The following is a 27,797-nucleotide window of genomic DNA, read 5'->3' as shown; positions in this document are numbered from 1 at the left end:
CAGAACCTTGACAGAAGCAGAACTGATTATTCTTGTAGCAGTACCCTACAGTGGACTCTGAGGTGGCATGTCACTTGTTGGGAGAAGGAGTTGTCCATTAGGAATAGACTCTGCTTCTTAATATGCATTTGTATTTGAAAGTAGAAATCTTTAGGGCATGTCTTAATTTCAACTTAATATTTAAATCTATTTCTTGTCTCTCTCTGTCATCAGAGCTGCTTAATCACTCACCATGTGCAATGCTTGCACTTAATTTTCTGTTTTCTGTGATTTTTATACGTGTTCTTGTTCTGTGAATGACATTTAGATGTGTATGAAACAATGCTAATGCATCTTCCTCAATGGCAGGTAGAGCAGGTTGTTGAAGCAGAAGGGTTTCAGCAGAAGTTTGGCACATAGTGATGACTTCATAGTTTTCACTGGGGAAGCGAAAAATGGCTTTTGTGAAAGATGGTGTTTTGTTTTTTCTGCTTCATCACCAGCTGTCATTCTTCAAAGGATGGAGGACATCTCAGTCCTTTGACCTCAGCATGAGCTGAGGGTGTTTCTAGTGATGTTGTGAGAAGTTACTTTTCTCCTTGGAAATAAAGCAGAATGAGTGCACATTTTTAGGCTTATTTTTCATGTGTGAGTGAAATCCTGGCAAAATGCAAAGAAAATGGCAGAAGTGCACTGAAATGGTTAGGAGACTGGATTATATGATATTTGGGATGAAGCAGAAGGAATTAAGTTATTTCAAGCAGGTAAGGAAAGGTAAAGGAAGGATGTAGCTGCAGTTGTCTGGTGCCTAAGGGTCTGCAGAGAAAAGGTGAAGCCAGACATTCCTTAGAGGTATGCTGTGACAGACAACAGTTGTAACTTGTGTTTAAGGAAATTTCAATTTCCATAAGGAAAATAAAATCTCTACAAGAATGCTTAGCATGGGAACAGGTTGCCTAGAGAGTCTGTCAAATCCACATCCTCAAGTATTTATAAAGCATGTCTAGAAATGACTCTAAAAGGGCTGATCATACTCTGACACTTGGCCTGACTTGAGCAGGAGGTTGGACTAGCTGCCCTCTGGAGATCATTTTCAGCCTAAACTTTTCCATAGCTGTCTGATCCTTTCTGAACGTTTGTACTGCACTGTCCATTTTATATAGTTAGAGAATAAATGTGACAGGTTTTATGGTGTTTTTTTTCCCCTCTAGTTTGGAAGTATTGTTTTTATAGTTAGGCATCCATCCAGAGTTTGAAATCAAAGATAAATTTGCAAAGCAAGGCTCTTTTGGCAGTGGGATGAAGTAAGTTACATACAACTTCCTCCAGCTTGGCTTTATATTCTAAGCTTTGTATTACATTGACACTGCTTATCTGAAAGTTAAACTTTCTATATTATCACAAATTTTTCACATTAAGTAAAGCTATTTATTCCTCCCTATTAGAGAAAAGTGAGTTAGAGTATGCATGCCTGCATGTGTATGGGAATGAGAAAGAAAAAATGAAAAGTATGCATGGTGTATGCACTGCAAAAAGGGGGGAGGATTATCTGACAAAGTAGCAAACTGTGATGGGTATGAAAATGAGTAAGGATGCAAACTTTGTCCATAAGGACATGATTCTTCTGTGATGTTCATTATCAAATATCCTTTCACTTTCTCTACACTCTAAAATGAGATTAATCTTTTCTAATAATCTTACACTCCAAGCTCTGATTTCTTATAAATCTGTCAACAGATAATCAAATATCTGTTTGAAGGAGGTTTCATTATATCTACCATCAGGTTTAAAATTTCAAAATAGGGCAAGCTGTGCATAACTGAGTAGGATCTTCTGACACAATGTTATTATGTTAGGGAGTATAAATAGCTGCACTTTCTAACCAATGTTGTTCTAGAAGACCAGTCCCTCACTCCCCTGCTACAGATTATTTTACTAAGAGTGACTGCAGTAAGTTATATGCTTAAAAGCTCTGTCTATGCTAAAAGCAATTTATTGGTGTGACATGAATTTAGTTAATATCACCAAAATACTCATGCTACGGACACATGTTACATACATGCATGTTTGCACACATGGTACAGCTTTAAAGTGAATAAAAGCATCAAAAATAAGCGTTTACATGGTAGAGATGTAACTTTGTGACATATTGCAGCTGCAACCTTGGTAACACACTAACTTTTCAGCAATATGGTCTGTCTTACAACCACGTCTCTTGCTTCTGCAGTTTGTGTTTCAGGATAGAAACAGGTATTTCTCCTGCTGGTTTTGATCCAAATTGATCTCAAAAGCTGGCTACCTATCAAGCAAATATGTATTGCCAGTGATGAATTGTAATTATCAGAAGGAATGAATGTCTGTGCTGGAGGTGTTGAAGGATCACTATTGGCAATAATAGCTTTTCATGGAGAACTAGCAGACACAATCAAAGAAGGTATTGTTTGTTGTCCGTTACCACTGAGGGCTGGATTGAAAGTTGCTACGCAGCCAAACTTGTTTGGAGAGAACAAAGAACTTGTTTTTGTGAATGGAGTAGTTTTCTTATTAATTAGGCAAGGGAGAGAATCATACTGACAGAAGCAGTTGCTTTCTTGATTGTTGACAGTGTGCACATATATCCTTTTGTTGAACATGTGTATGATTTATTTACGTATGTGAGCCAGTTGCACATACACAGACCTTACACTCCACACCTTTAAAAGAAACCAGTACAGAACTATGTTACAGAAAAAATGTGAGAGAAGCAGTTGTAATTAGAGCAAAGGGCCATATTGGGAAGCTAAGGTTTTTTTCTTCTATCTGCTCTGAAGCACTTGTTCCAAACTGAAGTTGTTTATATAGTAAACTGAACTCCTGGTGAAGGCGTGAGGCATATTGGGGAAAAAGAAATCTCTTACCCAGGATATGGTTAATGCGAATTTTGAATCCCTTCTGAATTTGGAAGACTCCTCTTCTACTTCTTAGTTCGGGCAGTAAACAATATCCTGTCCTGAGATACCAGTGTGCTTTTCCTCTTAGAATGATGGAATATCGCTGGAAAAGCCTGCTAAGTTTCACTGAATCAAAAGCAGAAGTCTTACTTTATGGCATGTAGACTGGGCGATCAGCTGGGAAAGCTGTGTTGATTCCTGCTCTACAGCCTGTTTATATGTGATAAAATATGCAATAAAATGTGCAAACAATATTCGTCATGATCTAAGAGATTGCATAAGATGGAGACTGGTGCTACTTGAGATATTAATTTCTACTCCTTGGGTAGAAAAAGTTGTCGCTCTGTAGGAAAGTATTTAAATCCCTATTCAAATTATAGTGGCAGTATAGCTCATGGCTTCTTAAGCTCCTCAATATTCCCTGTGTAGGCAGAACACTGCAATTTCCGTATGACTAGATTACCCCCTGGGGAGTGCTGGTGATTCCTCTCTAGTCTGGGCTGCATGTGCTTATACTCAGGAAATGCTTTTGTGCCTGAGGACTTGAAGGTGTCCAGGGGTCTTGTAGTCACAGCCTCTTCTTGATGTTGGCTTAGATACTTTGTGTAACCTCTGATTATAGTAGATGACTCTAAATTTTTTTAATGTAGGATAATTGTTTTGTTAACATTTCTGCTTGTTTTCTCTTAATTGCCTATTTTATGTCAAATTAGTTTGCTGCAGTATTTTTACCCTTCTTGCTGAAGTAATGCAGTATTCCTATCTTTCAGTCAACTGAGTTTTAAGTAGTCTACGGATATGGAATCACCTTATTCTACCTAGTTGCACAAACAGAAGTCTTACTGCACAGACCTCTCCTGTAGAATTTATCTTTTATTTTGGCAGTGTAATTAAATTTTTAAGATGAATTTATGCATCTTCAGTCTGTCTTTTATCTTGTTAGTACATGAATTATTATGTATCTGGGTTTTTTTGCAGCAGTTATCTCTGACAGACTTTGCCTTCAATAATGACCAGTTCTTTGTAATTTTTACTGATTTATGAATATGTAAGGAAACATGAGTTTTTGCCTAAAGCCTGTTTCCCTTGTTATCTGGCAGCAGTTGTGGCAGTTATTTGAATACCAGTAGTAGCAAAATTACTAATTCCATTTATTTAAAGTTCTTAGAAAAGAGCTACAAGTTTCAGATAAATGAGATCTCGTGATGGGGATTTCTGCCAGCAATTTGGAAAAGGTTGGCTGGCCAAGAACAGATTGCCCATTGGTTTGTTAATGGGAGAGATATCTAAGGCAGACAAATGATGGGCAGACAGCTTGTCTAGAGAGCTGTGTAGTCTTCTCATTCACTGCAATCCCAAAAGACAGAGGTTTCAACAGCTTATGGGACCACAGTGTTCTTAGTGTTTAGCACAATGACATATTTTATTGTGGACTGTCAGGTCTGAACAGAAATGCACTACTAGTTATAACTTCTGGAGAAATGTGTTAAGAGAATTCTCTGTACATGCTAAGATTGAATTTAAAGTTTTCAATCACTAGCTGCTGTCTTTTACAAAGAAATGAACAGTGAATAAACTGTTGCTGAAAACTGCACTGTGCCCAGGAAGAAGGCAGATTGACCAGGTGGGTCATAAGAGATATTTTTTAACCCACATGAGTTTGCTGTTTAAACTTAGACCTATAGCTTACACTTACAGCATTAGATGTTCTTATGTTAAGCCATAGTTGTATAGCTTATAGGAGGTGTTTTTTTTGGCACAAATACTAACACTGAGGTTTCATTAGAAATTATTCTCAAAAGAGTGATGAAAACACACGTAATATTTTATAAACTAGGCTGTAGATCCACAGTTAGCAAACATGAGTTAGGCTAGATTATAGCAGAAGTTATAATGCTAAGCAAGTGTCTGAAGGATCAAAATAAGACACTGTAATTTAAGATAGCTTGAATTTATAGCTGTTTCTACTTCTAGGTCATTGAACACCAAACATTTATTTCTGGAGGATACATACTGATTTCTTTTAGTAAATGTGCCACCAGTTCTAGAGGGATCATTAAGACCTTCTCAGATATACTGGGATGGACTGAATAATTCAAATGTGTAATCTTTTAGGAATGATTCAGAAAAGGATAGAAACCTTTTTTAAGTGTGCGTAATTTAGATGTGTTACATTGAAAAATATGTATCTGCGTTATATTTACATAAAATCTATATTACACATATATTTAAATCACAGACCCCTCTTCCACTGATATTTTATATTTTAAATTTAATTTGTTAGTTAATTGACTTTGGGAGTTCATTTTTAGCATTGTCCTGAAGAGTGACTTATGTTTTGGAGAGTGGTCATGTATTATAAAATATACTGCAGGAACTTTCCAATTAGAGATGAGATTGGTTGAATTGCAAAACATTGTCTTAAAATTCTGAATATTTGATTGTTTCCAGAACATAATTGTCATCTTAAACATTACTTTTTTTCATCACAGAGAGCCTGATATTCCATTTTAGATGCTTCAAGAAAGTTCACTTGGTTTCAATGAGATCAGTCCCAGAAGTTTTACATCCTCTCAAGAGGATCTAACAATATTTGGCTATTACAATAAGTTTAATTTTTCATTTTGTTTTAAATTAGATTATTTAAAATGGCGTTGCTAACTCTTGTATGTAAATCTGACCACCTTCTGCCTCCTGTATTATGAAGTACTACGATGCTACTATGTATCCTACTACATACTACTATGTATCGTAGTAGTAAGGGCAGTTTTGTTGGGTTTTTGGAGGGGAAACTGAAAATTAACACCATTAATAACTTCAACCTTACAATAAGCATGACATGTTTTCAGATTTTAGCTTTCGGTAGATTTGGAGGCCTGTTTCCAGGGGGTTTAGTTTTATTTGCTTCAGCTGCTTATAATGATGGGAGCACAGATTTTGAAGTCATGTCAGTAAAAACTCACTTTTTTATTTGTAACAAACCCATGTCATTCTCTGTCATTCATCTGAAATATTATTTCCTCTTTGCAAATCCCAGAATTGTTGCATGTATTTATCGAATACAGGACTTTGTGGAGCAATTGTATTTGTTGTCTTGTATGCTAAGATATCGAGACATCAAGATATTTTCTCTGTGATTTATGAAGATGGTCAGACAAAAATTATGCAATGTCAGTGACACTGTTTTTCCTTCAGACCCAACATGAGTTGAGTTTTCTCCCACAAACCAAAGTAAGAGACACATATTCTTTTTATAAATACATTAGTTGAAAGGCTGCAAATAATCTTTCTGACTTCATTTGAAAAGATGGATAAAATTTCTGTTTTCTTGGTATGAGGTAATATACATAGTAGTAGTATGAGGTGGTATTTATACATATTTATACATGCCTTCAGTATGAGCCTTAGCACTGGCAGTAGCAAATAAGCACAACATATTAAAGTCCGTAGCTATTAGTTTCCACATGATGAGAGTTATAATATAATCAAGGGTAACAAATCCTGAAAAGTACTGCAGGGGTAGTTTGAAGGATGAGTTTCTCAAGCACTGTTTTTGGTTTACAGATAAAAGGAAATCCAAGACTCAAAAAGTGTCTGAAAGTGGAAGAGGAAAGCGATACTCTTACAAGTTGCCTCAAGAGTACAACATAGAAACTGTTGTGGTGGCAGATCCAGCTATGGTTTCGTATCATGGAACAGATGCTGCCAGAAGATTTATTCTAACCATCTTAAACATGGTAGGAAATTTAAAACTATTTTTGATGTTTTGCCAACCAGAAATGCACTGCAGGCTGATTTCATTGCTCCTTCTAGTGATTCTGACTGAACACCTGGAAGGCACAGTCAAAACAGGACTATCAGCCGGCTGTACAGACTTAGTCCATATTTTTTGCAGCAGAAAATTGTAGTGCTGCAGGCTTGTCTGTACTGTCTGGTCATACATCTTGGGGAAACCTGGGAGTGAGAGAACAAGATGACTTTTTGGTTAGAAGCCCATGCTGTTGGAAAGGTTGGGATATTGGATAGTTTCTGGTGACCTGTGCTTGATATGAAGACATGACATTGTTATGGGAAAGCATTGTGTGGTCAGTGGTGGTGGGAAAAAAAGAAAGATTAATGAATTTGGACAATTACATTCCCTTCCAGTTTTATCTGGAGCTGTAGTGTATAAAGCATTTGGTGCATAAAGCAGTGAAAAATAGCATATGTAATATACAAGGAAAGATTGTTCTAAGGAAGGAGCATAAGCCGAAAAAATAAGCTGAAAAATTAATATGAGCTTTAACTATTCTGAATGATAGGAAGAATTAGAGAGTTAGATGTTGGCTGAGACCACTTGGTCCAAGATCTTGGATTTAAATGAATAGAAATTTTCATGTGAATAGTATTAAATATGTATGTATATATTTGGAGAAAAAGGCCACAGTTTATAAAGTGATTGTGGCCATTGAGAGGAAAAGGTCTTTTTTAATGTTCCCAGAATGAATTTTGCCTAAGCTCTGTTTTCACTTCACAAGACCAACACAGTACATTATCTTAATGTTCTGTTCAGACTACAGAAAATAAAAGCAATCACAGTAGAATATGAGAGTTTTTGAGGTTCTTTGGGGTTCTGTTATTTTTAGTGTACGTGCAATACAAATTCATATTCTTATTTGTTGGATTTTTTTTTTTTTCTCTTTTAGGTTTTTAATCTTTTCCAACACAAGAGTCTAGGATTACAAGTAAATCTTCGGGTGACTAAACTTGTCCTTCTTCATGAGACTCCAGTAGGTATTTATAACATTTGTCTTAGCATGTAGAGGGTAATGCTACTTAGCTTGTGGCTCCGCGAAAGCTTGCAATATTTATGAACTTTAATGGCTAAAAAATTTCCTTCTTAGCTTTCGTATATTATGTAGTGATTTCCACTGACAAGCAGCCCCAGTGAAGATTAATCTTCTAATTTATGTGCTCCATGTATTGAGATTTATCTCTTCCTTCAATTAAAAGTCAGTCAGAGTTTCCATGTGGAAATCAGGCAGATCTTAGCAAAATCTGCTTCTGCTCTGCTTTTTGTGCAGTCATATATCTCAATAGAAAAATAATTTCCTTTAAATCCATTGGGTTGCAGAAGGAGGACTGATGTTCTTTGTTGTCTAATCCCTAGACAAACAAAAGCTGATATAGCACTTAGCTTATAAGGAAGTGGAATCCCCTTACCAATAGTTCTAATCTAAAATACTATAATTCTCCAGTGAATAAATAATTTATTTCTCCAGTTCCTCTCAGCAGTTGGAGTAATCTCATTTTTTGCTCACATTCTGCATCTTAACACCAGTATAACACCATTATAACACCATTATACTTTTCCTCACCATGGGTGAGAAGTCAGGAAATAAATAAGACTAGAGTTTGAGTGAACTCTAGTACACATGTACACTCTTAATGCACTATCTTCATTTACATCTTTAACATGTAAGGAAGGTGGTCTTGGCACCTGAAGTTTGAGTTGTTTTGCCATGGACATATTATGCCATAAAAGCAGAATATTTTTGCTAGCTCAGTCAAAAAAGGTTCCAAATTCTACATATAGGATCCTAATTTTAATAACATTAATTGTTTTTCATTTCCAGGCAGATATGTATATTGGACATCATGGTGAAAAAATGCTGGAAAGCTTTTGTAAATGGCAACATGAGGAATTTGGCAAGAAGAATGATATACACTTAGAAATGTCAACAAGCTGGGGAGAAGACATGACTTCAGTTGATGCAGCTATATTGATAACAAGGTAAAGTAGTGAAAGATGAGCATTAAAAATAGGCAGAAGGCTAGTGTGAACTTAGATCAAAGTAGATGGCCAATATAGTAAGAGTTTAGTTTGCAGTGAGGAAGGGACCATTTTGAGGCATCTGGATCTCAAAGTTGGTGATAAAGTGTTGCTAAAGATGGTGCAGAAAGCAGTATTTCCCAGATGGTAAATATTTGAAGTGATGAACAGGTTACACTTGTTTCTTCTTTGGCTACATAGCTAAGACCTTATCTGTATAGCAAAGGTTGGAATCCTTCATCCATGCGCCTTCATTTAAAAGAGGCAGCACCCCAAACCTGTAGATGGTTTCAGACAAAAAACAAAAGCATATTTAAACCATTCAGAGCTAGACCAGCATTAGGCACATTACTGAGTTATGCTTCCCTCCTAACTGATCTAGAACTGGTATGATTCACTCTGTGCTGAAGGTACATCATGTACATCTTCAGGATGTGTCCTGCAGCACTAGGGTGTGATTCCAGATCTGCAGTTCCTTGTAGTTCTTAAGTGTCAGGCATTTCACACATTGAGAAGGAAATAGGCCTCCAGTTCACCTCTTTCCTTCCAAGCAGGGACTTTCATGGTTTTGTCTGATCCAGAGGCATGATCCAGAGGAAGAGACAGAATGATGATTCAACCAGCCTAGGGTTGGACTTAGTGCCATTTTCGAGGTGGGGCTTGGACTGGGTAACCTTCAGAGCTCCCTTCCAAAGAAAATTCCTGTGACTGGCTATAGTGGAATAGCGCTGTGCAGTCCCATGCTGGTCAGTGATATGGTATTCTAAAACCATCTGTAATCTTTACACCTGCATGCCATCTTTTGCCATTTATTCACAGCACTCTCCCTGAGAACCTATAGAAAATAAAAATAATGCATTCTTCTTAAAATTAGTTTTATTCTGATTACTCCAATGTCTATAGTGTATTTCAATCTTTTGAAGCAGAAAAATGTTTCCCTAAATTTTCCTGCTTTGGAGAGCCAGTCACTTATGTGAAGCAGGAAATTTAGAAGTCCAAACTGTCTGTGGTAAGAGCTTTGTTGCTACTTTTGCTGTACAATCCCTTTTCTTTTCTGAGAAAAGTCCACACTTCTTACTCTGTGTCATCCTCCTCTATTTGATGTGTGTATCAGCTTTATGGATTATCGGGGCTTTGAGGGGGCAGATTATTCTTTGTTACACATTTATAATGAGGTAAGCTGTAGTTCTCACAAGCTCCTTTCAAGTCTAGTGGAAGACACAAGAAATAATGTTCTCTGCAGCAACTTTGCTTAAGCTCATCAGGAAACATACTTGGAGTAACAGACTAGAAGTCAATTTTGTAGATTAAGACCCCAAACTGATTTTAATAGTAGTGAGTGCATTGTGGGGCTGGGGCAGGGTAGGGCAGGAAGGTCTGGAAAGAAAGAAGGGGAAAGAAAAGAAGCAAGCTGTAGGAAAGAGTAAACTTGGGCTAAGGCATGAAGGATGCCTGAGTATCATAGATGGTGTTGGGTTAATCAGGATGGCTGAAGGGGAATAGACTTCCTTACATCTAGCTATTCCTTGTGACTGTTCAAGGATAGTGAGCAACAGCATTCTGCTTGTTTGCTAGAAACCTTGGGCTCTCTTATTTGAGATAGCTGAGGCAGCCAGCAATATCTACAATAGCAGCAGCAGTTAGAGCAAGTATCAAATGCTTCAAGCCTGTATGGGCCAAGAGAGTGAACACTGGGCTGCATTCTTTAGCTTATAAGGTGCCTCTCACGAGTAGTAAGATGCTGTACAATAAATAGAGCATGTGACACCTTTTTCCTGTCATTGTTTCTTCAGCTTAATGAGCCTTTGTGGGAAGAGGCAGAGGCATTCTGCACTGGTGCAAGTGAGGCATTAGTTAAGTTGATGAGAGTCAGTGGTCTGGAAATGTCTTCAGCTGTCAGTGCTTTTGGCCCCACAGCTTTTTGGATTTAATGCAGCATTTCTGGAATGACAAATTGACCATGAGCTGCTAGTGTACCCTTGTGGCCAGGAGGACCAAGGGAATTCTGGGATGCATTGGGAAGAATATGGCCAACAGGTTGGGGAAGGTGATCCTGCCCTGCTCTTTGCCCACATCCGTGGCATTGTGTTCAACTCTGGGTTCCTCGGTGTAAGAAAGGCAAGGCACTACTGCAGAGGGTCCAGCAGAGGCCACAGAGATGATTTGTGATCTGGAGCACCTCTCTTCTGAGGAGAGACTGCAGGAGCTGGGCCTGTTTAGTCCAGAGAAGACTTAGAGGGGATCTCATTAGTGAGCAGGTGCCAAGAGGATGGTGCCAGACTCTTTCCAGTGGTGCCCAGTGACAGGACAAGGAGCAATGGCCATAACCAAAACACAGGAAATTCCACCTCAACATGAGGAAAAACTTCTTTACATTGAGATTTTCAGAGCACTGGAACAGGCTGCCCAGGGAGGTCATGGAATGTCCCTCTCTGGAGACATTTACACCCCACTGGGACATGTTCCTGTATCACCTGCTCCAGGTGACCCTGCCTTGACAGTAGGATTGGGCTGGATGATCTCCAGAAGTCCCTTCCTACACTAAAAATTCTGGCATTCTATGATTCTAATAGTAAAAAAGCTTTGCAAAGATCTGATGTTAAGATGCTTTTCTGCTTTGTAATAATGATATTTTGATTTCATAGAAGTATAGAATTGTTTGGGTTGGAATGGACCTTAAAGATCATCAAGTTCCAAACTCCCAATCACATGGGCAGGGATATTTTGTATTAGAGCACATTGGTCAAAGCCCCATCCAACCTGGCCTTTAGAATTTCCAGGAATGGGGCATTCACAGCTTCACTGGGTAACGTGGTCCAATGTCACGCCTTTACAGCAAAGAATTTCTTCCTAAAATCTAATATTAATCTTGCCAATTTCAGTTTAATGCTATTCCCCTTTGTCCTGTCGCTACATGCCCCTGTAAAAAGTTCCTCTCCAGTCTTCTTGTAAGTCTGCTTTAGGTGCTGGATGGTTGTATAAAGAGCTCCTCTCTTCTCCAGACTGATCTACTCAAAATCTCTTAGCCTGTCTTCATAAAAGCGGCACTCCAGCCCTTTGATTGTTTTTATGCCTCTTGTCTGGACTTGCTCCAGGGTTGTCTGCAATTTTTTACCTGCCATTTTAAATACAATTTTTTGGATTAAGTCTGTGATCAATTTTATGGAATTTGAAGTACAGAGAAGGAAAATGATTGGTTAGATGTCAGATAATAGGTTATTGTGGGAGCCAGAAATTAAAGATCTGTTCTTCTGATGTTTTTATTTTGCAGTGGTATTATTCTCTAGACTGTACTGCCTCCCACCTGAGAGCTGCTTTAGCTGCTAATAAATCAGACGAGAGCAATTTTCTGACTGGGAATGTTTTGCTAATCCAGGCTACCTCTACACACCACCAGGTTTATGGTATAGCTAATACCATGTGTGGCTCTACACGTGTGTTTTTGTTAATTCAGAGTCTCATTCTGTTTTGCAAGCAGGGAACAATCTCCATTGTCACAACTTCCATTTGGACAGCAGGTCTGTTTATTGAGAGAAATGATTTTGTTTATACAGATGAACACCAACTGCTTGGTGTTTTTTGAGTAAATGTGTGAAGTTTTGGGTATCCAGCACATTCTGTGGCAGCCCTCCTAAAAGTTGCCACATCTCCTCTTTTGTCTCGCATGATAATAGAACAGCAAGAGTTCTTTGTAAAAGCTTTCCTGTGTGCTTTCACATGCCAGTTTTGTGTAGTAACCAAAAGAGTTAGAAATGAAGTATTGAGTGTTCTGCAGAGCTAATTTTTAATGCCTAAATACAAAGAGTGTGATGTGGATGTTGTAGAGATTGGTATTCAGCAGCCAAAGGGCCATTTTCAGGAAAAAGGTACTTTTCAAAACTTATTTTTGCATTTGTTCTGTAAGAAGGAAAGCAAAACCAACTTCTCCCCTCAGCTTTCTCTGCTGCCCAGCTAGACTGTAATGATGCATATCTGCTACCAATTCATTTCAATTTACTTTGGCCCTATTTCATGATGTCAGTTTTCGTTTAGTTTCCCTTTAAATTGGCTTATTTTGTTGAACTGGTATCCTCTTTAAAGTATGGTGTCATGAAGCAGAAGAAAGGCAGAAAGGGATTGTAATCTATTTAGAAGATTACTAGGGATGATGGATATATGTGAAAATTAAGGTAAAAAGTGTTTTAAGGACTGTCTTGATAAAACTACCTGTTTTATCAGGTAAGTTTTACTGTATTCACAGTTATAAATTAGCACAGTTACTTTATAGATAGTATATCTATCTGATATAGATACTGTCTATCTATAAACTGTATCTAGCTATAAAAAGGTGGATAATTTCTCTGAGGAAAAAATGCAGCAGGTTGCATCAACATCCTCCTTGCCTTTTAAGGTACAGGGTCTGAATGTGCAGAGACATGCCCAGATATTGGTGGCCCCTGAGATGACATTATCAGTTCCTATCTGCACAGGGTGCTTGACCTGAATGAGGTAACTGAGAATATGGCAGGAAAAGCCCTGTGGAATTCCCAGTTGTTGTGTGATGGTGCTTAAGTTCCTATATAGCCTCTATTACAAATTAGGTAATGAAAGCTTTGAAGTGTACAAACATGTGCTTACAAGAATGAGGCAGAATTTACCTTCGCTAAAACTTATGCATCTTGCTGCTTTTCCAGTGCATTGGTCAACCTGTTGTGTCACAGTGGTTTGTAGAAAAAAATATGAGAAGAATAATACAGAAAAAGACCAAGTTCTTTATTCTCCTTCTCAGAACTGATATTTTCACATGTCCTTGTGACAGAAAATAGACTTCTGATTCTCCTCATATTCATCAGGTAGTGATATTCCATGTTGATGTGCATCATCCCTTTATTCTTTCTGATCATCATTATCTGAGGTCTCCTTGCCCTGGGTTACACATAATTGAAACAGTGCTGTTAGCTCCTTCCGCTGTAAGAAAGTACCGTGTTGTATGAAGTATCTAATGGCATAAACAGCACTTAGATTTCATAAATACTGTTTCACTTCCAATAGTTTCAGCCATCCAGAACTCATCCCAAAGCTTGGACAAGATTTTTTTTAGTGTTGCTATTACCTTCCAATGAACAGCCAAAATTTCTGACTTTGATTTTTATTACCTTTCTGAACCAAAAATAAATCCTCAAGAAAGTTAGAGGAGGAAGACTGTGAAAGATCCCTGCATAAATGGAACTGATACCACAGGGTCACTGCAAAACCTGGAGTGTTTGGCAGTCAAAATGGCTGAAACATATTGAAATAGAGATTGGGTTATTAACCTGCTACTGCTGTCCTCAAACTCCTAGAGAATTTCAGCTTTGGAAAGCTGAATTCTTGCACATGCATGGTGAGAGATGAGATTATTCTTAATTTTGTCTTCATCACTATAATTTCAGTACTGCCAACTCTCTTGACCATTTTGTACTCAATTTATCAATCTCTTGATTATTTGGTTTATTTGGCACTACCAGGAGGCATCAGGGAATTTCATGAGAATCTCACATGGCCTTTCTGATAATTAATTAGTTGATTATTTAATTAATAGGATTGCAGATGCAGAAGAAAGCAGGGAAACGTGAAAAGGGCATATTTAAATAAAAAGTGAATCTCCTGTAAGATTGAGGTCCTGTATTTTTACCTTGTGTATTTTTAAAAAATCTCACTAATTTTAAGTCATCTTATGCTCTTTTGTTTTTTTAATTTTTAATATGTTCGAGTCTGTGAAGTGATAATGCTTGTAATAATGGGTGTGGGAAAAATTTGCATGAATTTACCTTTTGCTGTCAGCTTACTCTTTCAAGCTCTAATAATTAGGCTATGTATGTTCCATTCACAAGTACAGGTCTGTTCCCTAGAAATACATGGACTTAAACTGAATTTAAAATCTCTGAATATCTAGTGTGAGACCCAAACATAAAATTTATACAGTTATTTTTACATTTTAATTTTCTGGTGATTAAGAAAGGTAGGCAAGTTTTAGACAAAAAAATTTGAAAGAAAGGAAGATTAACTGTTTAGCAGTTGATTGTTTACAGTTATGTACTTTCTGAATAGGCAGTTGGATGTATTTCTAATTTTTCTTACTTCAGCTTTCAACCATACCCTTTGTAGCCTTTGTTGCTGAAATCTGTTGGAAAACTCCTCCCTGTGAAAAGACTGGTGGGCTGTGCTGAAGTCACAACTCTTTGTCTCAGAGTAATTTACAGAGGTTACTCTATGTAATTGTTCTCTCACTTCTTTCCAGACCTTTTCTGCTTTACAAATTTTTTTTTTCAAGCATAAACGCCAAAACTGGCCACTATATTGTGTGAACAGAATAGTGGTGTCATTTTGATATTTTCCTGTATCTTTATCCAAGGATGCTGTTCCTTTCTACTGCCTGGTTCCAAATACTCATTTTTTGTTGTTTTGTCTAATCAAGTTGGGAGGCCACTTTTGGCTACACTAGAAGAAAATTTACTCAAATGAGTTATCTTTAAAATTTGATGTGTATTGATTCTTATATGTATCTATCAGAACTCATTTAATTTTTAAACTTTGCCAGGAATGCTTCTGTATTTTCTTCTGCATCATTGTTTAATGCTAATGCTACGTCTAGGTTCTATTAGACTTCACTCAAAAGGACCTTTCTTGGATTCCTAACTACTCTGTATCTGTTTCAATATGTTAATGATACATTCAGTTCAGCTGTTTACTTATCACACTTCCAAACTGTTGTTTTTCATTCTGAATGAAATATGAGCTTTATAATATAATAATAATATGATTATTTATATCACCCTTTTTAATCTCAATTCAGCTTTACAGTGCCTAAGTGATGTGTTAACCATTTGAAATAATTAAATATATAATTTCCTGTTTTTCCTAAAATACACTGGCCAGTACATACTGATGCCTTTGAGATTTACCCTCAAAATAATAAACAGTGTCTGAAATACCATTTACCATTTTCCATTTATTTAAATTCCCAAGTAAATAGTAAATAAGTAATTTTTCTTGTGGTTGATTAACACCAAAATAATTTTAGATTTAATTGCTGTCATTAAAAGTGCATTTTTTAATTAGTACATGTGTGCTTGGTTTATATGTGAGAAGTATTTCAGAATGTCCTGTTATGTGAAGAGACAAGAACATCTTCAGTGTTGTAGTTATTCACTTTGCACAATACAAGTGAAGGTGTTTGCAATTTGATGATAATGTCACTTGCCACGAGTACCATTTATTGAAACTATTCCTTATGAAAATCTTACGACTTGATGAAACTTACTACTTCAGCAATAAGCCTCAAAAATGTGGTAAGCCCTGGAATCAATAACAGCAGAAGTTGGACTGAAGTTTCAAGCAGTCTAACTTCTGCTGTTATTCTAGCTACCTATATGTTTCAAAATTACAAACATTAGAGAAATTGGAGTAGAGTGCAACCAGAATGAAGATCCGGTAGACAGGTAAAATCTGTTAACTGTCCTTTTTCTTCTTTTCTCCAATCAAACATATGATATGATACACCAGGCTGAGTAAAAAATAGATCTTTTGAATATTTTGACTTGCCAAAAACAAGTATTAAATTTATCTAAAATGATAAATTACTGGCAATTATTTAGGAAAAATAAGTCTGGCTCTTAATTTAGTCTGCCTTTATTGTTCTTTTTGTCTTCTGCTGTACATACCACCTACACATCAAGATTTTTTTAACAAAGTACTGAGATACTTTGTATTTAGAAATTAAGTACCCTTTGTGTGCTGTGAAAGTCTTTCCTAATGCTACATTCAATGAACTAAAATCTACTAACTAAACATAATTTTCTGAAACAATGCAGTAGTGGTTGTCTGTCCTTGCTTAGAATTCTTTTCTGGGGTTAGCCAATTCATTCAAGTGCAGAATTCAGGCATAAATAGTGTGAAAGCTCCTCCTTTCCTTCACTTGAGTAAGGACCTGTTTTCTCTTCCATGTATATGAAGATAACCATTTAGAGTAATGGACATTATGTCCTGGGTACTGTTTGGAGTAGGTGGGCTTTTACTATTTCTTGCTTTCATTGACAGACTCAACAACTGTGCCCCTAAATATTCTATATGCAGTAACAGTAATTTTAATATTTTGGCTCTGCTTTGCTGAGAGAAGGGATGAGAAGGAGGAAGGCAAATAATCTGTCTGAGGTCTTAGTAGTGTGCTTTATTTTTGTGAGAGTCACTGATAGCTAGAATTGTAAATCTTTACTACAGAGCCTATATATGTAATGCATTCATATTCCTGGATATTAAAGGAGGCATTACATTCCTTTGATGTAAGTCGGGATCTAAGAATGGTTTACTGTATTTCCCTCTTGCCAAATCATAGCAGTACCATTTTCCCCAAGTCCCATAATGAAACCCTGAATGCACAACATAATCATAGTCTGATTCAGCCAAGAAGTGAAAACAAAAGAAAAACAGTCAGTAAGTATATGACAAGAAAGCTATTACATGAGCAGAAACCTCTTGGATATTGGCAGTTTTCAAACATAACGTAGCATTCTTTTACAGTTGGAGGTATGACATAATTATTTTCTCTTTTTCTTTTTTTTTTTTTTTACTTACTATTACATCAATCAATTTTATGGCGTTTTATGGTGGTTGGGTGGGTGTGCATGGAAGGCAATCAATGTCCTTAGATTGTCTTTACACATGTTCTCTTGCTTCACCTCAAGTCCCATATTTCTAATCATTCTGTCATGTTGCTTAAGAAGACAATAAGTTCCTTGCGTCACATAGCACAAAACAAAGAATTGTGTTACAACCCAGTGCATTAATGCAATTTCTTGCAGGTTTGAAAAAATAAAATAAATTTCTTCTGTGTCTGATTATAGTTTCTTGTTCACCACCTTTTGCTCAATTTCCAAGGCCCTTTTGAGTATATTCCCAGATTGTCCTGATCACTTTGCTCACAACTTTATCAATTTACGGCAATGCCATTCTACTTCTCCTCTGTGGAATTATCTGGTAGTGGTGACTGGTGAATTAAAAGCTATTTAACCCCATGCATCTATCTGTGTGGCCCTTAACAACTGGCAGAAATTTGCCAACCTCCAGAAATTGCTTTTGGGTCTAAATCCCTATGTAGAAATAGTCTGTGCGCAACAAAGAAACAGCCCTTGGAGTACTTACACTTGGTAAAAAAATAAGTGTCAGTATCTTTCATTTCAAGCACCAAACAATTCCTGTATTTTGTTCCTGGAAAATGGGTGTTTCTTTGTATGTATATCTTTATCATTATCAATCTATTTGTCTTATCTGTGTGCCTTCATAGACAGAATATAAGAACTAAATTCCTCTGATTCATATGGTCTCTCCCTAAAAACAGAAATCCTTACTCTGTGGCACAGCAGAAAACCAGAACTTCTTTGTTTGTGGGGTCGCTATATCTGAGGTGCTTTCGTTGGTTTTTTTTGCCTGTTGGTTCCCTCCCAACCTTCCAATTCATGCGTACCTCAGCAGCCATTTTTTAAAGTAAAATAACAAATTAACATTATAAATACTCCAGTAAAAAGCAGTTTTCCCTTTGCTCTTTTAATAACGTTTCATGTCTCCAAGAAGTAAAATACGTGTGAAATCAAAAGAATCCCAAGCAGATGTTTAAGACACAGTTGAAATATTTATTCTCCTTTATTCACTAGAACAGTCTTATTTAGAGACCTATGATGGACTAAAATACATGTTGGAGATAGGGTAGTTAATTTTTATAAGTTTTCCACTACTATAAGAGGATGCCCTAGCAGAAATGCTTCCTGACATATTCCTATTAGTGATTTTAACCATTAACTTGATAGAATAAAAATTTTCTGACTCTATTACGGATCTAAATGCTGCTTTTGTATCTTATGTAAATCACTGGAAGTATCTTCATTTGAATGATAGGAAGACTAGCTTTAGACTTGTTACTTTTCAAGATACTTAACAGAAAAAGAAAAAAAAAACCCCAAAACCCAGCAGAACATAGAAATTAGGTGCAATGCAATTTGAATATACAGTACATGTTTTGTCACCTGACTATTCTTAAACGTGCTCTGAGAATAAGCTGGAGTTTAAGTGCTCTGTGTAATCCCGGCCTTTGCTTCCCCTTGTGCTTTGTTGAGATAATGGTGTTCTGTATTTATTCATTGAGCCGTAAAAAATGTTTCTAAATAGGTTACACCGTTGTTAACAACTAACAGCTTGACTTGCTTAACATTTTTTCTTTCACCCCCAATTCTAGGAAGGATTTCTGTGTACATAAGGATGAACCATGTGATACTGTTGGTAAGTAAATAAACACAAGAGACTGTGTATAAACTACATAATAAAATTAGTTTTATGTAGGTAGAAATGTGAAGCTAAAAGATGACAGCAAAATCAGTGATAGAAATAAGTAACTAGCTAAAATTCAAAGTACATCTTAAATGCTAATAATACTGTTAGATTGGTGTATGCTTCTGGCACAATAAGTGTTTTAGTATAATATTTCTATCTCTTTCATAGATCAAACTTTAAAACTTCTTTCTTTTTAGTTTCACTGACTGATAGAAAATTGTTTTATTATTAAAGATTTTTAATTTTGAATATGAAGCTAAGAAATTGTGTTTATGATTCTTTTTTATTGAATGGATTTATCTTTGGTTTGAATATTTTTATAAATTTTTGGGTTTATGGGTTTTTTTTCTGTTTCATTTCAGTTGCAAAGGTTTGAGGAGAATTCTTATGTAAACTATATTACCTCACCACTTGTTGTTCTTTTTTCTTTTACTGCTGTCTCCCAAGTGTATGTGAGTTTATCTGTGGGATGGCTACCAAGAGAAAAGCCTTATAAATAAGAATGTAATGTCTTTCACAGCAGTAAATGATTAAGAGTTCATAGTGTTCTTTCACTAATTGGTGTATTGGTCTTAGATGAATTCTGTATGAGGCATTTATTTTTGACTTATTTGTGCAAAAAAGTTTGCTTCCAACTGAAAGAGGAAGCAATGTGACAAGAAGTCTTCATCATTTTATGTTGATTTAAACTGAAATTTAAATCTGGAGTACTTCCAAGTGTATCTAAATCAGGATAGGCTGCTTCCTGAATTTCAGAATTGAAGTGAATATATTCAAGGATTTTTCCTGAACAATGTTTTTTCTTTGGCTGAAGCTTGGAGGTAGTAGGAGAGCTATTTGTCTCTGAATTTGTCGGTAGAATTTTAAATTGGATAAAATTAAACTCACTCAAGTATCAGTAATTGACAGGTCTGTGGTGAACAAGCTAGGATGAAACTTGAAAATGTGGCAGTCTATTAATTGTTAAGAGCACAGGAAGTAAAAAATTTAAATTTAATATTGTCTTAATATTGATAAACAAAATGAAGTAGACGTTGACTGAATGATCTGGCGTATTGTGGATTGGCTATTGTGGAATTTGCCATTCTCTGGGTTATTGTTTGGTGGTTTCTTCAGGAACTGAACCACAGTTTGTATGTATAGTCCTTTCCATAGGACTATACATACAAATATGTACAATTGTACCTTTCAATAGGTACAATTGTGCAGCAAAAGCAAAGGTAATTGTTTTCCCTATGTTTCATCATTTATTTTTTAAATTTCAGTCATTATTTCCCCAGATGAATATAGTGCCTTGCCATAAATGTAGGGTTTCCTTTTTCCATAAATAGTTACAGTACTGTGGGTTCATGCTCACTGTTTAGAAGATGGTTTTCTGAGGGTCTTGTCTACCATCATTCTGGAGCTCATCTAAGGAAGAGGGTTGAAAAACTTTGCACATTCCTCTTGAAGAGGATTTTTAAAGTTAATGCCAGGGATATATTACGTAAATTATTTAAAGGCTAACAGGGTTATAGTGCCAAATTGTTGAAAGTACATGTGGAAGGTTGTTTCATTTTGGTATCTACCCTGACTTTTTTCTTCCCCTAGGAAAACCAGAAGATTTTAGATTATATCATGAGTAAAAGTTTCTGGAAAGGAGTTGAAGGGCAGTTTGATATTTTTTCCTATATTCAGTTTATACACAAAAAGAGACAGTTTATAGGCAAAAAGAGACAATACATTCCAGGGATGTATCACATGCTGTAAATTACAGAATTTGCCAAAGACAGTAAATGAGAAATGCTAATGTACTATACAATTTCCCAGTGAGACCTTGCCTCACCTTCCCCCCTCTCAAGAAGTCCAGAAGAATGCACACTACAGGCTCTTCTTTACCCTAAAAAGAAGAATAAAGCAATTATCTCTGAAATATTAATACAATATTCCTCACAGGAATGTGAGGCAATCAAGGTGATCTTTGTAAGTGATCTTTTGTGATCTTGATTGCACATTAGGCAATCCAGAAGGGAAAGTTGTGAGAAGGGAGCATGTACAGGACAGACCTCAATATTGGAAAGGGACGTCATGTTGGATAATAGCAGTGATCTTTAAGCAGACAAATACTGGATTTATTGTTTAGTCACTACATGCCTAGACTCGGAGTTTTCAGACTGGACATGAGTATCCTCTTAGGCCAGAGAGAGAAAAGACCAGTATTCTGTTATATAGACAAAATTCTCATGTATTCAGGTGGCAAATAGCGCACTTTTTTGTACTTCTGGTCTTGTTCTACAGAAAGTAAAGAACTTATTTACTCTTCAAAAAGTACTTTTTCATTGTCTCTTAAAATAAGTGATTTATATGAAGATTTAATGGTTTAAAGATATAATTTTTCTGTTAACCGGAAAAAAATGTTTACTCAAAATCAAAACCATATGACAAACCTCCCTAGAAATACACTGAAATATATTTCATTAATGATTTTGAATAAAATGTGTGGTGATAATCTTCTAAATATTCCTTCATAAAACCATTTTAAGTGGAAAAATACAAGATTTTTTTCTAAAGAGATAAAAAACATTATTTGCATTGATTGTCAAAATATTGCATTCTTAGGGAAAAGAAATCTGTCTATATTGCAGACCAAGCATCATGGAGGAGAGAAGGCTTTGGGGAGACCTCATTGTGGCCCTCCAGTGCCTGAAGGGGACTTATAAAAAGAAGGAAGAAGGGTTTTTTATGCAGACAGATAGTGTCAGGACAAGGGGAAATGGTTTTAAACTGAAAGAAGTCAGGTGTGAATTAGGTATATGTAAGAAATTCTTTACTCAGACGGTGGTGAAGACCTGGAATAGGTTGCCCAGAGAAGTTGTGGGAGTTCAAGGCCAGGTTGGATGCACCCCTGAACAACTTGATCTAGTGAAAGGTTTCCCTGCTCACAGCAGGGGCGGTGGAACTAGATGATCTCTAAGCTCCTGTTCAACCATTTTATGATTCCAAAACTCATTAATACTTCATATTTTATAGTTTTGCAAAGTAGACAGAAAGAGAGGAATGATTTCAGGAATTTGATTTCCCTGAAGTGTCTTGAAATTTAGGAAGTAGAATGTATTTATTTCAATATTAAGTATTTCCCTATTGCTAGAAATGTTTAGAAGTCTCTGCTGTAGCCAGGAAGTTGAGGGTCTACTTTCTTACTTCATAGTGTAAATCCAGAGTAACTCAGATAATTGCCTTCCTTACCTACTCCCATGTTTCTGTGTAACATTAAGCTAGACTCTCATGTGGTATCAGTCAGCCCAGGTCAATTGATTTCTGCAAAGCTGTTCGGATTTCAGCACTGCCAATTGTTGCAGCCACTGTGAACTTCATTCTGGGTGGAGAACCACAAAGCAATTGTTCTAGGCTGAAAATTGACCAGATTCAAGTGTTTTGGGGTTTCCTCTGATTGGTTGGTTGGCTGCAGCATTTTTTTTTTTCTGCCCCTCCTGTTCTGCTCATTTGTCTCCCTTATATGTCTCCCTTATCTCTGCTTCATTTCTCTCCCTTATTCCTGCACAGAAGTGTTCATATCATACTGCTCCCTTGATTCTCACAATTTTTCTATAGTTTAAAGAGAGGTTTCTGACTTTATTTTTCAGTATGATCACCATGGACATCCTATGATTACAACAGAGGATTTTTCTGAGGGTGGAAAATATCAAGACGTTTGTATAAAAATGAAATTAAATTTAGCTAATGAAAAGATTGTGTTAGATATCTGATTGTCCAAGGTTCTTTTCCCCCAGAAGACAACTGGGGTTTGGGATCATAGTAGTTTTTCCTACAAGCAAGTTTTGTTAACTTAGTTAGAGGAAGCTGCTTTTGAATTTTTGGTGATTTGGAATGTTGTTCTTTTTCTTGGGCTGATGACAGGTAAAATTATTAGTGTAGACATCCCAGTGAATTTCTAAAAAAATTTAAGTAATTTAATTGTTGGTTTCCAGAGAAGTGCATTGCAATAGAATCAGCACAAAATGCAAACTGGAGATTGCACATGCTATACTGTTCTTGTGTGCGACTCTTCTGGTATTACCTTATTGAAGTAATTCAGACGAGCAATTATTCATTGGGAAAATTGTTATTGGGATATTGCAAAAGAGAGGAAAATAAAGTGATATTTCCTCCCTTTAAGAGGAAAGTAAAGAGATATTTTCTCACTGAAAACAGATATCTCAACAGATATTTTCTCAACAAGTAGGCTTACAAGTAAACACAGAAGGACTATTTCTTGAAGCAAGTATAAGCACATTTTAATTTCCCTTCCTCTTGTCTACATTTCCACTTCAGCAACCAAGACAGTGACTCTGTGAGTCATATTTCTTTTGGATTAGATTTGTTGTTTGCTGCTACCTAATGTCTTCTGTGGAAACAGTGTACTAGAGTGTTCTTTGAATGCAGTGTCACAGGCATGGAAATATTCTAAAATGATGTGTGTCTTGTATTGGCATCAGTTTGGGGCCCTGTTAATCTGCTGAAACTCAGGCAGTGATTTCTTCATTTTTGATCATTTATTTTTTTAGACATTTTCAGTTAAAGCAACAGCTATAAAAATGTGATTCTATCTAAACTGTTTGTTAAAAAGGATTTTTCCAATAAAATGTAATCTCTAAACAGAGTTCCTCTAAAAACTTGTCAGATTGTTTTTGGGCATAAATATAGCATATTAAAATTTTCTAAGTTTGGTAACATGTAGTGTTGTAGATAAAAAAAAAAGGCAGAAAATTAAGGCACCATCAGGTTTTTGTTCTGGAGCAGAGGAACTCAATGGTGTGGGTACAAATCATAATTGATAAAGACTCAGACAAACATCTACACAATAAAGACCTAAACCAAAATGAAGTGAAAGAACATATTTTCCATCCAACTTAGAAAAGTACCAAAGATAGATTTATTTACTTTTCTTTCCTAATATGAAAGCTATCGATCTTTAATATGAGGAGCTTGGAGTTTTCCTCCAAACTTTTGCCCTAGGGACAAAGGTTTAGACCAGCCCTATGCATTAAGAGATATGATAGAAATAGGGAATTGGGCAGACTATCCATGTCCAGTGGTTAATGCTGGAAAAACTGAAGATGAATGCTTAGGGCTGGTTACCAATGAACAAGCAGCCAAAGAAGTTGCAGAGAACACAGGCAGCAGCCCAGCTGAAGTAAACTGAAGAAGTCTGTTTCCCTGTACTTCCTCATCTGAATCCATTCATCTGGCTTCCCTCCTCTTATCCAGACTTCTGCTCTGTTGTAGTCTGGCGCAGCTGCCCTCAGCCTAACTAGCTGGTAGCAGTTTGTTGGGAATTGCAGTGAACCTCCTCATGCTGAGCTGTGTGCTGGACTCCCCTGGGCACTCAGTGCTGCTGATTCAGACCTAGTTCAAGTACCTGTGGGCTGCAGAACAGGAGCCCTTGTGACATAAACCATGCTGGCAAGGTTAGTCTTTGTTACTCTTTGTTTTTTGCTTGTTACTTCTCTTTTGTTGAGTCAGTTATCGAAGAAACATCTTGCAGCAGTTATAAATCAATATTGTGGGTTATTTAGGTGTTGTCACTTGTGGGGGTATAGGAAGGTTTCTAATCAGTCAAGGCAAATAGGAATCCAAAAATCCCAGGGCCTCCCATTTATGGTATGTCCTAAAGTTGATGTGCATTTTTGGAAACAGGTGTTTCCACAAGACAGGTAATGCTGAGACTGGGATATGGGCCACGAGTACTACCACGTAGGATGTAATATAGAACCTATGTATAGGTACTGTTCTGTACATAGCAGAGTACAGTCAGTCTTACAGATAGAAGTGCAGGAAGAATGTTTCGAGGATGAAATCAGTTAAGGATAGAAAAATGAGGCTTGTAATATTTTTGCAACATCTAGGTTTTTTAACATTTCAGCATTGCTCACAGTCTAGCTGGATATTTGTGAAAGATGTTACGCTTTAAGTAACTGAATATTCTATGAGTATATACCATTTTAAAATTCTATTGACTAAGGTTACCTGTACATAGAGATGTACACCAGCAGTTTTTTCAGATATTCATCACCAGTGTAATTAATTTGCTTGGTTTTGTTATGGTTGTTACTGTTTGTGGTGCCATGGGGAATTCAGAGTGGGAGGAGGGCAGTTGAATGACAGATTGGATGATGAGAAACAATTACAGCAAGTTTCTCCCAGCAAAGGCATAACTGCAGTCTGTTAAATTTCCTAGGTCTTAAATGTTCTCTGACATATCTTTTTGATGCTAGACAAAATTTGCAAAAACAGCAAAAGCATTTTAAGCTCTGAGTTTTGCTCTTCGAATTGATTTGTCCCACTGAACAATAGATACTCTAAGAATGTATCTTATGTAAAGGGAAGATATTTTTTTCAGTAAGATAGCTGACATTCAGAGAATTGGGCTCACAATTTAATCTGCAGAAGATTTCCTGTAGAGATTTCCAATGTCTAATCTAATCTTAAGGTTCACATAACCTTTACAATGCATACAGTTTTGCATTCATGCAACATTCTCTTTTCTAGCAAAATCATAGTAGCTCACATATTTACATAGAGAGGAGCACCTCATAAAGTGAGAGCAGGGGCATCTTATAAGTACTTTTATAGAAAAGCTAGACGAAGTGATCTCACTCAATTTTAATTCCTGGACTTCTGTTTCTTCTAAAAGAAAAGCACCGTAGCTCAGATGTGTAGTCTGTACCTGCAGATGCCTCAGTAGCTTCATTATTCGCATGTGACTTCTGAACAGTGCATTTCTACTGATTTTCTTCTGTAGAAATGCATAAGTTCCCTAGGAAGCGATATCCATACGATAGTCCAGTGTATCTAGTATATAAGTACCTTTAATACACAAGATTTTAAAAAAATAATTGGAAAATTTTACTTCTACAGCCTACAGAATAAAATTTGATTTTGTTGGTGAGTTACATGTCTGTAAGTACGGCAAAACAGGTCTAATTTATTCTGAATTCCAATTAAAAATGTGAAAAATCGAAGCAAAATAAGTAAATAGAATTTACCTCATATGTCATAAAACATCAAATGAATTATACATGCTTGGTGCAGTTTCTCAGGAATGTAGAATGCTGACTGTACTACATGTGCTCAGTCATTATATCCAGACATTACTGTTACAATCCTCAACTTTATTCTTTTTATATTAAATTCAGTTCAAAAAAGTATTAAACTTCATGTTTTATGAAGAGCAAAGCTCTTAGGATGCTTGTTCTATCTTACCTTGCCTTTTGTCTTACTGAGTCAGAATATGACAAGACTCCAGTGAGACCAGAGAGATGGGTTTTCACGTAAGGATATGCAAACTTTTGTTTTCAAGCAATATTGTAACTTCAGACACAAAATTACTGGGTTACAACACATCAGCTTGTTTCATTTTCCAGTGCTTTATTTAAAGTGTTTAAAGCTTGATTAATCTCAACAGCAGTAGGGTGACAGAGAATGAATCTGTCTGAATGGACTCTTGATTGCAATTTCATAATCACTGAGCTTTTAATTAGTGACCCTTACAGTACTTAAAAAAAAAAAGTCTTTTCTTCATTAAACGATTGATCAAGGACTTGATGCAGGCAACTCCTTTGTTTACCTTCTTTTATGTTATTTTACTTTGAAGCAGTTAACCAATGTATTTAGAGAGCTGAAAGTAATAAAAAAGGTATTTTCAGTTTTGCTTTTCAGATTATAGTACAGAGGTCACTTACTGCTTTCTTGCTAAGTATGTGTTAACAGTCTGTCTTAGGAAGCAGTAGGGCCTTTGAGTGTGTTTAGGAGGATGGGAAGGTTAATTTTCATGTCTACAAATAGTTTCAGATCTTTAAAATGAAGTCTGTTTAAATGTTAGATAGAGCTGAGAAAATCTATGACATTCTGTATGGAACTTCCATTAGCCTCTGGATATTCTATTTAAAGGGGTATTTGAGGCTGAAACGTGTTGCTCATTTGATATGCAGGATAAAATTGTGTATTTGTTGATAGAGTTGGTGTGGATGGTTGCCTTTGGTACTATTTATTTGTATAATAGCTGTTTATTTGTATAATAGTTCTAAAAAAAATAAATGCACTGTTGTTAAGATAGTATTAAAGGTGCAATCATTCCTCAGTCACTAAAGAAATAAACTTTTCCAGATAGTGTCTGTCTTGAAATATCTCTGAGGTTAGACATGATTTTTTTTCCTGTATTGAAATAATACTATTAGGTTAGACCTATATGTAATTCCTGTTGCACATTCCAGTTCAGATTTAGTTGTGCTCTTTCTCATTTAGTTAACATGGGATCATTGTTCTTAACATATATTTAAATCCGAGTGGATTCAGCTAGATCAAGCTCTGAATTTGGCTCTTGAGTAAGGAGTGGTGTAGTATGCCTCAGTACTATCCATAGGCCTTTGTGGTATCATATTCTTTCTGTGAAAATGCATTAAAAGTTTTTCATTTTCGGCAGATTATGCTGGCTCATCTCTAGGTATGATTTTTTATTTTATTTTGTTTTCTGTTTAGTTTCAATTTATCTGAGGTATTTAAAATCCTTTTTCAAAGGAACTTGAAATATAGAGAGATGTACTATATGTTAGAATTTTAACATTACACTAAATAGGATTCAAAATATTTATATTTCAACCTGGAACTTCAGTTCAGAATTTTGTCCATAGACAAAATTCCTGGGTCCATCAGAAAATGGCACTGCAAAGTAAGGACAAAGGAATCCCATGTATTAT

The 27,797-nt window shown here is 36.2% G+C and overlaps 1 protein-coding gene across 1 annotated transcript in view; it reads left to right on the top strand.

Annotated features, from left to right (window-relative positions):
* The window catches only part of ADAMTS19 (ADAM metallopeptidase with thrombospondin type 1 motif 19), a 130,340-nt gene that overhangs the window by 25,537 nt on the left and 77,006 nt on the right, over positions 1 to 27,797 (top strand). Inside the window, exons 4-7 of the mRNA XM_063180612.1 lie at positions 6,474 to 6,646; positions 7,595 to 7,678; positions 8,525 to 8,682; positions 18,968 to 19,011. Of these exons, the coding sequence (XP_063036682.1) occupies positions 6,474 to 6,646; positions 7,595 to 7,678; positions 8,525 to 8,682; positions 18,968 to 19,011 (459 nt within the window). The remainder of the gene's footprint in view (positions 1 to 6,473; positions 6,647 to 7,594; positions 7,679 to 8,524; positions 8,683 to 18,967; positions 19,012 to 27,797) is intronic.

The sequence above is a fragment of the Melospiza melodia genome, chromosome Z (genome assembly GCF_035770615.1).
Source record: "Melospiza melodia melodia isolate bMelMel2 chromosome Z, bMelMel2.pri, whole genome shotgun sequence".
NCBI classification, from domain to species: Eukaryota; Metazoa; Chordata; class Aves; order Passeriformes; family Passerellidae; genus Melospiza; species Melospiza melodia.
The sequence above is the reverse complement of the archived record's forward strand: the minus strand, read 5'-3'. Positions and strand labels throughout refer to the sequence as shown.